The 13,017-nt window shown below is 33.1% G+C and overlaps 2 protein-coding genes across 3 annotated transcripts; one reads left to right on the forward strand and one right to left on the reverse strand.

Annotated features, from left to right (window-relative positions):
- The first annotated feature begins 743 nt into the window (after positions 1–743).
- On the forward strand, positions 744–2,468 carry LOC108225786 (non-symbiotic hemoglobin 1). 2 transcript variants are annotated; one of them, XM_064078964.1, is made up of 6 exons: positions 744–1,043; positions 1,113–1,262; positions 1,345–1,471; positions 1,619–1,733; positions 2,009–2,125; positions 2,224–2,468. In XM_064078964.1, exons 1-6 carry the CDS (start codon positions 989–991, stop codon positions 2,362–2,364), a joined length of 705 nt encoding a protein of 234 aa, XP_063935034.1. In that variant the 5' UTR covers positions 744–988; the 3' UTR covers positions 2,365–2,468. The 2 variants fall into 2 exon arrangements, with proteins under 2 accessions (XP_063935034.1, XP_017256230.1); XM_017400741.2 differs by having other exon boundaries at positions 769–1,043; positions 1,116–1,262.
- Positions 2,469–5,751: 3,283 nt separating this feature from the next.
- On the reverse strand, positions 5,752–6,828 carry LOC108225777 (uncharacterized). The gene has a single exon (XM_017400732.2). It carries the CDS (start codon positions 6,756–6,758, stop codon positions 5,934–5,936), a length of 825 nt encoding a protein of 274 aa, XP_017256221.1. The 5' UTR covers positions 6,759–6,828; the 3' UTR covers positions 5,752–5,933.
- Positions 6,829–13,017: the final 6,189 nt, after the last annotated feature.

Raw genomic sequence — 13,017 nt, forward strand, 5'->3', positions numbered from 1 at the left:
TTTGAAGGTTATCATGGGATCACATCTATGGTCGATTGTTCAGAACACTCAGGTGAAAACCAATCAGATGGAAACAAGTGTGTATATTCAAATCATCTTTAAATCGCTCAGTTGCCTCTCCAAGAAGGAAGGATTCAACAACGATATTTTTCAGCGTCTGTCCAATTTCGATTGTGTTTGTAGATGCCGTATGGCTTTTAATTAATGAATTGATTCCTTTTTATCAAAAAAAAAAATCAAGTTACTTTTTTTTTTTTTTGATAAAAAAAAATCAAGTTACTTATATGAAACAAAACATGAGATTCTAATTTCATTAAATACTTCGTTATGCTTTTACTCATAATATGCGATGATTGATAAATAATCAGATAACACGAAACTGATACATGCTATTTCAATATACATAAATATACGTGTACCCCACTGCTCAGCATCCGCAATTGAGATAAAAGCCCTACTACTCAGCATCCGCAATTGAGATAGAAGCTAGACAGATTTGCTTAGACCTGTATGTCTGAATGAGTCATGTCTCATCATAAAATAGGTTATAGATATTATTTTTTTTGCTGTAGTTATCAAACCAAGCAAAAAGGGCTATAACCAACTAACTTCACTATTTTATTCTTTGGAATATACAATTTGATATTGTTATCTTTGACCTCTACCCATATCCATACAGGAGGACTCAAGTTGTCAGCAAATTTATATTTTCCAGGATTTATAGATAAAGATTCAAGTTGATGAACAAGAACAGGATCAGGATCCTTCCAGGCACCTCAACAAATCCATGGGCAGGGCAAACCACTGTATTTATTTGTCAAAACTTAAAACAAACACTTACTTTAATACAGTGCATGTAGTTGTTGCTTGGTTGGCCTTTGGGTTACCTAAAAGATCAACCTTGTTACTTTATAACTCTCTGTGTCTTTACCATAACATCCTAATACATTTTTTAACACCTTTGTCAGAATAATCCTCAGCCTTCTGTATGAATCTCAACGCCAAAACTTTTGTATCAGATGCCACTCTGCTCTTCTGCAATGGTTAGTGATTGCTCTTACAATCTTTCCCTTCTCTTGTCTTAATTTTGTCTGATCTAATGATATTCATAGCAGGAAGCAATACGCGGGCCCTTTTGAATCCTTTCGACAATGTTCCCGTGGGAAAATCTGGAGTTTCTTATAATTCCGCAAGCTTTTCATGGGTGACAAGGGATGGATCTGGCTGTAGGCTTGTTTGCACAACTCCTGAAATGATTACAAGTAATCTCATAACTTTTTTTTTCTTTTTTGTATGATTTTATTTGTTTGGTAGATATGTTTAAACCAGCTTTGTATTTTTAAGGTATAAGAAAGAGAGCAAGTTTGGAAGTTAAAGCTGCTTTTACGGAGGAGCAGGAAGCTCTGGTTGTCAAGTCATGGAATGTCATGAAAAAGGATGCAGCAGAGCTAGGGCTTAAGTTCTTTCTAAAGTAACCATTCTCTCCTTGTCTTATTTTCTCGAAAAATTACCAAATTTAATAGAATTGGAGTTATGCAACTTCCGACCAGTTTTTGCGAAAAGTAGTATAATTTTCACAATTCGAAGTAATGTCATTAGTATTGGTCACAATTTGCAGGATATTTGAAATTGCACCAACTGCCAAGAAGATGTTCAGTTTCTTGAAGAACTCTGATGTTCCTCTTGAACAGAATGCAAAACTCAAACCTCATGCTATGACTGTCTTTGTAATGGTTAGTTAATCTTCACCACAATGTATTCAGTTCTATACTGTAGTGATAAATCTCAATTAGAATATATTACTGGTGTATACTAATGGACAGTTTAAGTTATCAGAATCAGAACCTATCCCAGACAGACAGTACTGTTCGTGTATCGGACATCCACTTATCATGCACTAACAATTTTGTAGTTGTGTGAACTCATGCTGCAGACTAATTTTGAGGAAGCAGATCTTAAATATTATTACAGTGACAATTGATCAATACTTATAACACGCGCATTGCAGACCTGTGAAACAGCAGTACAACTTCGCAAGGCTGGAAAAGTTACTGTTAAGGAATCAACTCTAAAAGATATGGGTGCTACTCATTCCAGGGTTGGGGTTGTTGATGAACATTTTGAGGTACTAATTACTTGGCTTTTTCTTGTAAATTAAGATGTAAAAGGCTGTACTTATTGAATAAAGTTGATTCTATTTTAGTATCTTATAAATGCATACAGGTCACGAAGTTTGCATTGTTGGAAACGATCAAGGAAGCAGTTCCAGACATGTGGTCACCTGAGATGAAGAATGCTTGGGGGGAAGCTTATGATCAGCTGGTCGTAACTATGAAAGAAAGGGCACCTTCATCATCAATATGATCGCTGGGATGATATTTTTGTTTGATTTGCTAGTAACTTAGATGTAGTGCATCGACCAGAAGTATATTTTCACATTTTATGCAAGTCCCACTTTTCACATTTAACTTGAATAAGTGAGTGAGATTGAAATTCAAGTTTTGACAAAGAAGCAGATTCTGTGATTAAAGTCATGGAACTCAAGGGTTCGAGGTCACTGCGCTTTATAAGGTAATTGATCATTCTGTTGGTAAGACTTGAGAGGGTATAAGTAAACTAAGATTTAACATTAATGTGATAATCAAACTTTGCAGGATCAAACGTCTACCTCGTTAATCTTAATATATGCAAAATTAATCAAATAGTCCACTACATAACCATACTAACACTGATCTATTGAGTGAAGAAACTGTATAAGCATGTTAAAACTGTAGCAATAACAAACTATATCTGGTAGTAAATAGAATCTCATTCCAAATAAGCTGAAGGCAAAAACAGCAACTAACTATCTATCTAAGTAATTACTCAAATCAAATAAATGAAAATTATCCTCTACGTCAATACAATACTGTGAATAATAGGTACCTAGTCCCAGGCAGAGTTTGGTGAGCCGTGTAATAGAAGCTTGAGTACTCTCCTGGCATTGAGTTCCTAAAAAAGGCTGCCTAATTGGGGTTTATTTCTGTGTCTGAGAACAAACTGGAGGGACATATCTCTTCAAAGACCGGCAATCTCTTAGATTTCCTCGGGCCATACAGGACAGAATTTATATAGTTTTCTGTCTTTAACATCTCGTCAGTCATCTTCTCTTTATGGTCTGTTGTCGATGTTGCTGCACTAGAAGAACTTCGGTTCGTCTCAAGAGAAGATGAAGGCAGAACCATATTGATGCCATCCATCTGCGGCAACCATAATGTATAGCCATCATCTGTTGTCTTCCTTGATTCGGTTGATAGTGTCGTATTTTGCATTTTCTCTGTTAGCTTTCCAATGTCACTGGCTGCAGTACCCACACCAGAACCTATTGGTGGTAATTTTATGCTTCTAGTCAAAGTTTTCGGTGCTACTTGATCATCCTTCAGAATTGTCATTGAGTTGAAACTATACTTTGAGTTAGATTGTGGAGCTAGTGATCCAGTTTGAGTCATGTTCCAAGAGTCTGGTTTCAAAGGTAATGTTGAATTCATGGTGGCGGACTTGTAGCTCATTCGTGGTGTCGAAACAGATGGATTCCAAAGGTCCCTTTCTGGAAACTGATCAATACCGTCCCTAATTGCAGGGCGCCAGTCAAAAGTTGTCCCAGGCTTCTTGATGCCAATGCTACTACCATTGCTCTTGCTATCTTGTGTGTAAATCGAGGATTTTGGTTGTGCATCCATCTACTAGGAACAATGCGAAATCCTTGTGAAGTCTGCAATAATTGACAAAGATTGTAAATAAATATATAACTGAAATTACAGTCACAGATGGAATATAGTGACTAATAGTAAAACATTATGATCGGGGAAAAGACGGAAACAGAGAACAGAATAGCTAAGCAGATCCTCTCAAAGTATTGTGAAATTTACCAAAGTGCAAGTGACACGCCTTGTGCACCAAACTCAAGCAAATACTAAAGAAGTACCACACTACGGATTAATGTGCAACGATGTATTGCAATATAAAAATCACTAGTCAATACTAACACATAAATAAAAGGAACGAGATGCATTGTTGCAGAGTTATGAGAATTAACAAGTTACCTGGTGATGCTTTTCTCTGCAACTTTCTGCCTCCTAAAGCCTCGAATGGAAATTTAGATGATCTTTCATGTAGAGATTATAAGTTTATACATAGGGACCAATTGAATACCTTTTCATATTAGGACAAGAAATATATCGAAGACTATCCTGATCAGAGTTGGATTCTTATAGTAGTCAATACACTTTAAGTTGTACTCCTTCCGTCCCTCTAAGTTGTTTACACTTGGGGACGGATACGCGGCACGCATTTTGATACTCTCATAAATAATAAATTATAGCTTGATATATTGTTTTGAACTCTTTTTTTTCTAAACAAAAATTTAGTATTTTAATTTTTATAAAAAAATAGAAATTTTAAAAATAAGTTATGGAACTATATTTTATATGCGTTTTAAACGTATCAAGCAGTGTAAAAAAACGGTAAACAAATGAGAGGGACGAGAGAGTAATTATCCATCGATTATAGGGTCATAACTTTTATTTAAGGCGGCAATAGATGCTTCTACATCCAATTTTTACAATTTGTGGATTTTCCATTTTATTTTTAGATTAAATTTTTTTCTGTATTCTTATCATGCAAGCAGTGTTGGTTAATCGCAATTTTGTTCTTTATCATCAAAACAAGCCGCCGTCTCTTTTATCCGAGGGGCTTCCATCGGATTTCACCGGTGGAAAGCCCCAATATTGTCTTCTTTTCTTACTATTAGTTAATCTCTTGTTTTCTTCAATAAGTTCCCAATTTATTTGGGTTTTGTTTGGTCTCTCCTTCTGTGAGAGTTTGATTTTTGTTTAGGTTTTGTGTGTTCATCATGTCCGGGATTACAGATCTGCGGGATTTTCATGATGCTGATTCAATGATAAAGGTTTGTATGGTGATGCATTTATGGTCGATTGCTCAAAACAACATTGAGAGTATTACAACATGTATATATCTCTTCAAAAAATCGCTTGGTTGCCTGCCGAAGAAGGAAGGATTCAACGGCGATATGATTCTGCGTTTGTTCAATTTCGATTATATCTGTAGATGCCGTATGGCTTTTCATTATTGAATTATTTTCCTTTTTCAAAAAAAAAACAAAGTCTGAACTCTCTCTCCCACTCACTCTTTCCGATCTCGCTTCACCTCTGTTCACACAAATATCTCTCTCACACCCCATATTCATTTTAAATTTTAAAAAAATATTTTTTTTTGAATGATTAAAAATAATTAAAAAATCCTCCCCCTCTCCCTACGTGTGTACTTATTTTTTGGAAAAATAATATAAAACGCCATCATTTAGAAAGATTTCGGATTAGTATAAGTGTATCTTTTTCTCTCGCCCGCTGTCACTGTTTTGCTATTTTTTCCATCTATTTTTTCATTTTTTCTTAACATATTTTTTATATATATTTTAAGTATATCGATTACTTTTTTTTGAAATCAAGTATATCGATTACTTGTAATTATAATTAGAATGAGAATTTTGATTATTGTTTAAATATGTATGCGTTTTGATCTATGTATTTTTCATGCGCTGTTTTGAATTTTTGATAGAATCACGATGTAATTTTTTATAAATCACGATCGACATGAATTATGTGAGATTTTCATCGGTTGTAAGTTCATTACTAGAATTTGGATTTATTATTGTCTAGAGGGGAACACGTACGTTAGATTACTCCGAGATGCTAAGAAGATCAACTAGAAAAAATTATTAGCCACCAACGAAAAGGAATATATTCTTAGAAGACGAATCAAATACAGAGTTCTGCTCAGGGATGTTCATAATTAACATAGAAACATGTAGTATTTGATTATCACAATTAGACATTTTGTTCACTAAATCACACACACGTGACCTGATTTATGAACTACTTGGACATCATAGATCCAACCACCCCGGCGATAAGAGTAGTCGGATCTCCAAGAACCGCAGATATCACAAACTGCAAAGCCAATCCAGCCATCTCACAACACTTCTTCACTTTCCCTTTACTCTTCTTATGATGATTCTGCAACGTCCCCTTCAAACTTGGAATCCTCGTCTCCAACTTCCTCAAATCATTTTTATTATTATTATTAATCCCACTTAATCTATTCCCATCAAATTTAACACCCTTGTCACCATAATAACAATAATCATAATTCCCACTATTTTTCTTCCCAATCCCACCCCCAAAATACAACTCATGCCACGTCTCCACCAGCATCTCCTTGACACACGCCACATGCAAATTATACTTCTTGCATGCAGACCTGTAGCTCCAGCTCCTCCCCTTCCTCCCGCACTTATGACACGCCGAGCTCACCTTCCGGTACAAATAAAGCTTCACTTCTCCGTCGTCCAGCGTCATCGGGAGTTTGGCGCAGCAGGGGTGGAGGTCGAAGCCGCAGGAGCCGCAGTGGTAGACGAACCCCGACACGTCCTTCTGGCAGGCGTTGCAGTAGCGCGGCGTGAGGCCGGGGGGGCGGGGCAGGAACTGGAAGGAGCACTTGGTGTAGAAGGGGTGGGTGATGGAGGCGGAGGGGACGGCGCAGTGCATGTGGAGGTCGTAGTCGCAGCTGCCGCATTTGTATTTGGAGCCGATGCCGACTTCGTTGCAGCCGTCGCATTTGAAGGGGGTTTCGGTGTACTCGAATTTGAGCTTGTGTTGGGGGTGGCTCAGGTGGGAGATGATCTCTTGGCTGTACTTCATGGCTTGGTGGCAACATAATGAGCTTATGGAACATGAATATATATAGTGCCTGTTTGGACACAGCCACTTCTGGTTTTTATTTGATAAAAAGCCGGCTTATCCGTTTGTGTAAAAAATTGAAAGCACTTATTTTTTGATTTTAAACAATTAAGAAGATTTTTTTAAAATTACCCAAACAGCCTCGTGTACTTGCTAAAGTGGATAAGAATAACAAAAGATGTGTATTTCGATGAGGGATCAACTAATGAGTGATTAAAGAAATGAATATTGGAGAAACCAAATTAGTTGTTGATTCTTTTCCTTTGGAAGGATATTTAATTGAGAAATTGAGAATTGGAGGTGTATATGATAGAAAATGTTATAGAATGAGGGGATGGCTTAAAGGTGAAGCAAGGAGGGGATTTATGCTTAGGGTATAGTGGCGAAGGTGGTGGATTAAGGACTCAAATAAAAAGGAATTCCTCGCGTCAAGAGGAGGGGAGGATGATAGACATAAAGCATATTAATGGAGTATGTTTTTTCATGTCCCACAAGGAGAATATATACGAATTTTTACTTTACAAGATCTCGTCAATCAATTCAGGTGGACATGGAATTCAAACAGCCTCAATTCGACTGTTACAGTGTTATTGTCACTTGCACAGTCTCGACCCGTTATCTACGTTCTAACTTTTGCAATTTTTGAGACACTCGTAAAATATAGTTTCAGAACAGGTTTTTTAGTAGAAAATCAATTCAATAATGAAAAGTTATACGGTATATATAAAAACAGTCACGTCGAACAAACATAAAACACAAACAATCGCTGATTAATAATTTTTCATGGAATCACGCAATATGGATATATACAAGCATCCTCTTCTCCACAACGGTCTTAAATTTCTTTTTCTGTAAAATTTAATGTAAATTTTTATTCGGAAAAAAATTCTTAAAATAATATTATGAAAATATAATGTATAAAAACCTCAAAATATGTGTGAAAAAGTAAAGAACATGCTTGTCAGAGGAAGTATCATTATCTATCCATGTTTATATAAAATATAAAAGAGTTATGAAACAATCAAAAAATAAAAATGATTCTTATATAACATGTTTTCGGGTTAAATTAAACAATTTAACAGTACTCGTATTTTTTCTTCCATGATCCACCATTGTTTATATTTCGGATAAACGAATAAGTACACTTTGGACCCACCCCATATGCGAATATATAACTGAGATTACATATTAAATATTTTCAAGAGTATCTAATTCAAGAAAATATTCGCCATTCTCATATTTGAGTACAATCATCGATCAATATATCAATATACCTAAATAAAAAAGAAGTGAGGAGTGGGTGTGACGTCTCTCGAAGAGCTTCATTGTAGTTTTCTAATTTTGAATTATAAATCATAGAGTGAATGTGACCCTAGGGGTCTTAACCTGCCTCCGCTTCTGAGTAAATGTGTGCTTTTTTGGTCAAAATGAGAATTTATATGTAAATAAAAAATCTCAAAAGCCTTTATATACTTAAATTACAAAACCAGTATATAGATGTAAAAGATTTACTCCAAACTGGAACTTATTTTAGCAGAATAAGTTTAGCCATACACGCATATAATCTTATCTAACACTTAGAGGTGACAATCGTTTCGTTTCGTATAGTTTCGTTTCGTATATTTTCGTGTTTCGTGTACTCGAAGGTGAAACCCGTATCCGATCCGAAATGTTTCGTGTATATTTCGTGTACTTTTCGTGTATATTATATATAAACATATTAATATATTTTTTAATCAAAAAATAGATTTAATATATATTTTCCTTTATAATTTTATTAAATGTGAATAATATACTTATACTTGTATACAATTCTCTATAAATTTGTTAATTTATATACAATATATATCCACGCATACATATAAATATATACTTTTTACACAATTATATATTTAATATATCATAACACATATATAATAAATATTATCTACAAATATTTCGTGTACTTTAATGTTCCTCAAAATGAAAACCCATATCCGACACGAAATCTTTTGTGTAATTTCATGTTCGTGTACTTTCGTGTTTCGTGTATCAAAAATCAAAACCCATATTCATTTTTATCGTGTAGTTTCGTTTTGTGTTACATGTCAAATTGCCACGTCTACTAAGACTAAGGAGAAACTATGGGACCGTTTGGGTGAGATTAAAATAAGTGCTTTTAGGTTAAAATAAATAAGTGGAGTAGAAGTTAGAAGCAAAATAAGACTTATAAGTGATTAAAGTGTTTGAGAAATGAGTAGAAACTCTGAAACAAAAGCTAGCATTCCTAACATTTTATAAGTGTTTCTTGACTTTTTACAGAAACCGTACGAATAAGTGCTTCTAACTTATAAACCGAGAAGCCCGGTTTAAAAGTGGCCGCCAAACACCCCCTATATGTTAGGATCAGTCGAATAATCTTGATTTTGCGAAGTTGTATCAAAAAATTTCAGATGGAGTTTGATTTGCAAAGTTATGTTCCTTGCAATGTTCTTTATCTTTAGTTTTTCACTTTTCCTTTTTCTTCATTGAGTAAAAAATAAACATCTGTATTATTTAAAAAAGAGATCCGGACTGCATTTTTCGGTCATGACCAATATTCTTATTCTCTGTGCTTGTAAGAACAGAGAGACAGAAAGAATAAGAGGAATAGAGGATGCATGAGGTTCTGTGTTCTCTTTTCTTAGCCTCCACGGCTCCACTAGACACCAGTAGTACACTTACTTTATAATCTAGTACTTCAATATTTGTTTTCTAGCGTGGGTACTTCAACATACTCCCAACATGCATAATCCTCTTGCTTGTATCATGCTACCCATTTTTTAAATTCGACCTGCTTTTACAAAATTTAAAAAAAGAAAGAAAAAGAATTGCAGAGAATGGCGAAGAGACGACTATGTTACGTAACAAAGAAAAAAATACCAAAATAAAATGATATTCTTAGACATACATCGCAGGCAATCTCGAGAAATTTAGTCTATTTATCAAATTTTAAACCGACACAAGCCTTCTTCTTTCTCGATTTGAATAGAGTATTGCCTCTTTAAGAAAATAAAAGCGGGTAATAGTAGCTCTTTCATAACAAATCATAGATTCAAACCCATGTATTTATATTAAATATATGAATAGATAACAATTTCAAAACAAATAAGTTTAAAACATATCTTTCAGCCTTGTGTTTGTTCTCTCGAGCCTCATCAGTCACTGCCCAACACTAGCTAAGGCTACCCATGTCCACCTTGCTTCATTTTTATTAACAAGTATTGCAGAGGAAAGATCAAGATCCTGTAAATGTCATGGATCTTGTTAAATAGTGTAAAAGAAGATTTCAACACACGAGGGATAATGGTTGGCAATCTCTGCTTGAAGAAACGTATGATTTGTATAAAGAATTCAATAAGTATCCCAAATATGGAAGATATGTTTATAGCTCGAGGAAGATCAAGACGCTGGGTATAAAAATTCACAAATCTGCATCATTTTCAGAATAGTTTATTTTATACTATTATAAATGATCAGATGGGAGAGTCAAATAGTCGATTCAATGAAGTTAACATAAAGTTGCTTTTGTGTATGGCTTGTCTCGATCCATCTGATTCTTTCTCTGCATTTGATAAAAAGAAGTTAATTCGATTTGCAGAGCTATCCTTGTGATTTTTCAACACTGCAACTCTTATTACTTGATAATCAATTTGAGAATTTCATCATGAATGTGAGAGATCATCCTGTTTTTTCTGAATCGAAGAGCATCATTGATCTTTCACAAATAATGATCGAGACAAAGAAAGCTGTTATATATTCTTTGGTTTATCATCTATTAAAATTGTCACTGATCCTTCCGGTTGCAACTATTATAGTTGACAGATTTTTCAGTCATGAAAATTATCTAAAATACTACATAAAAAATAAAATTAATAAATATCATATTATTTTTTAAATATAATCAATAATATAGTCTTACAAAGATTGTTGGCATCCTTGCACTACCATCAAAATACTTAGCACCAACAATATCTAGGAAGAGTCATGAAAGCATTTTATAGTTTATTTTTGCATCCATAAGAAATTTTATTTTTTATGTAGTATTTTAGATAATTTTCATGACTGAAAAATCTTTCAACTATAATAGTTGCAACCGGAAGGATCAGTGTTATAAATAAAATATATTAGTTTAATATGATAATAAATAATGTGTAATCTTCCTACAAGCTTGTAAAGTTTAGACAAATATAATCATATATAGGATTTGACTAAAATTATACATAAGTGGTGGGTATGGTTGGAGTGTGATTTTTTTGAAAAGATTGGCCATATTTTTTATTTTTGTATTCGAACTCAGTTTTTAGCTAAGAGTTCTCATGGTTGAAGAGGGAAATGTTATATTCAGAGCAAATTTTTTATATCCAGAGCAAACAAGCATGAAAAGACGAAATTATCCCTCACATTGTTTTTTGTCTTTTACTGTTATTGTGTATGCACGGGGTCAGTTTTGTCTTTTCATGCTTGTTTGCTCTGGATATAAAAAATTTACTCTGGATATAGTGTTTGCCGGTTGAAGATGCTCTTACTCTAGTTTTCCAGGTCTTTTTCATTTCTCTCTTGAGATAAAATTATTTAATTTCTAATTATCAAATCCTAACTCTGTTTTTCATAATAAAAACTTATATATATCATATAATTTCTTTTAGCATTATGTCAATCAAAAATACACATCTATACTATACTATTAAAGCCGAAACATTAAAAGTTTAATTGGTCGGTCGGTACTTGGACCGAATTATGGGCTTTTTATATAATCAATTATTAAATGTTTGGTTGGTCGGTATTGGGCCGAATTATGGGCTTTTTATATAATCAATTATCTTTTTTAACTATAAACAATTATCTTTTTTATATATTCTAACTAAAAAAAACTCAAAATTCTAAAAATAATATTAGACAACATAGCAACTAACCTTTTTAACTAAAACACGTTATCTTTTTCAGATAGTTAACTAAAAAACCGATTTTCTAAAAAATAACACATGCCACATACATGTAAAAAAAAATATTATTGTAATCTATACTATACTATTAAAGTCGGAAATCAGAAGTTTGGTACTGGGTCTAAATACATGCCTATCTATATAACTAATTATTCTTTTTAACTGAAATATATTATCTCTTTTATGTTTTATACTAAAAAACTCAATCTTAAAATAACATCAAGCAACATAGTAATTACCTTTTTAACTAAAACACACTATATTTTTTAGATTTTCGAACTAAAAAATACGATCTACAAGTGACCAGTGTTGTAAAAAGCGAAAATCAGATATAATCGGTAAAGACACCGAACAAGGATTAATCGAGGATTAATTTTATTGATCGGAGATTAATCGAATGATTAATAGAATAATCAGATATTTAATCAGTTCGGCGAGCTATGGAATAAGGATTAATCGATGATTAATCGTTATTAATCACCGAGTTCTTAAACAGAGCAGGCGACATATTCATAAAAATATAATATTATTATATATAATTAATAATAAACCGGTGATACTTTTCCACTAAAATATATTAGCATTATTTTTAAATACTCTAATGGTCTCAGTTTAAAAGTAATATTATAAATCTATACTATAATGTATATTATTATTATACTATTAAAGTTTGGTCGAGTTTGGTGATCCGGTTGATATTTGACCCACAGACCTCCTTAATTTGTAACATGTTATGATATACTTTTCATTATCTATTAAACCAAACAATTAAAAATTATGTTATTATGATGTGTCGGTATTTGGGTTTACGTGTCTCTTTAACTTATAATATGTTCTATATTAAATTATTAATTTTTAACATTTTCATTAAATAAAAAATATTCGAACTAATTTTTAATTAGTCATTTGACGGACCTAACTATTAAGAATTCATTCGGTCAAAAAAAAACTATTAAGAATTATTCAGCCGTTAAAAAAAATTATTTAATAACATTATTCTATCATAATATTATTTTCACAGTAAAATTAATTAAATTTAAATATATACGATAAAATAACAAATATTATACCCGCCCGTGCTTTGCACGGGTCATAAGCTAGTTAATTTATAAATTCCAAAATAATATAAAATTAATTTTGAAATTTTAATTAAAATATGATCAATTTAGCCAAAGCGGGAAGTAAAAGAAGTGGTACTTGGTAGCACAGTGCACATCAGCTAGAGATGCACAAAAGATCTGTTCGGGCCAGATCCA

Source organism: Daucus carota, chromosome 6 (assembly GCF_001625215.2).
Source record: "Daucus carota subsp. sativus chromosome 6, DH1 v3.0, whole genome shotgun sequence".
NCBI classification, from domain to species: Eukaryota; Viridiplantae; Streptophyta; class Magnoliopsida; order Apiales; family Apiaceae; genus Daucus; species Daucus carota.

Excerpts from the sequence above, each read along its gene's own strand:
- LOC108225786 (XM_064078964.1), top strand. The coding sequence starts at position 989 with ATGAATCTCAACGCCAAAACTTTTGTATCAGATGCCACTCTGCTCTTC. Across the intron at positions 1,472-1,618 it reads GGGCTTAAGTTCTTTCTAAA|GATATTTGAAATTGCACCAA; the intron begins GTAACCATTCTC and ends CACAATTTGCAG. Across the intron at positions 1,734-2,008 it reads CTATGACTGTCTTTGTAATG|ACCTGTGAAACAGCAGTACA; the intron begins GTTAGTTAATCT and ends CGCGCATTGCAG.
- LOC108225777 (XM_017400732.2), bottom strand. The coding sequence starts at position 6,758 with ATGAAGTACAGCCAAGAGATCATCTCCCACCTGAGCCACCCCCAACAC.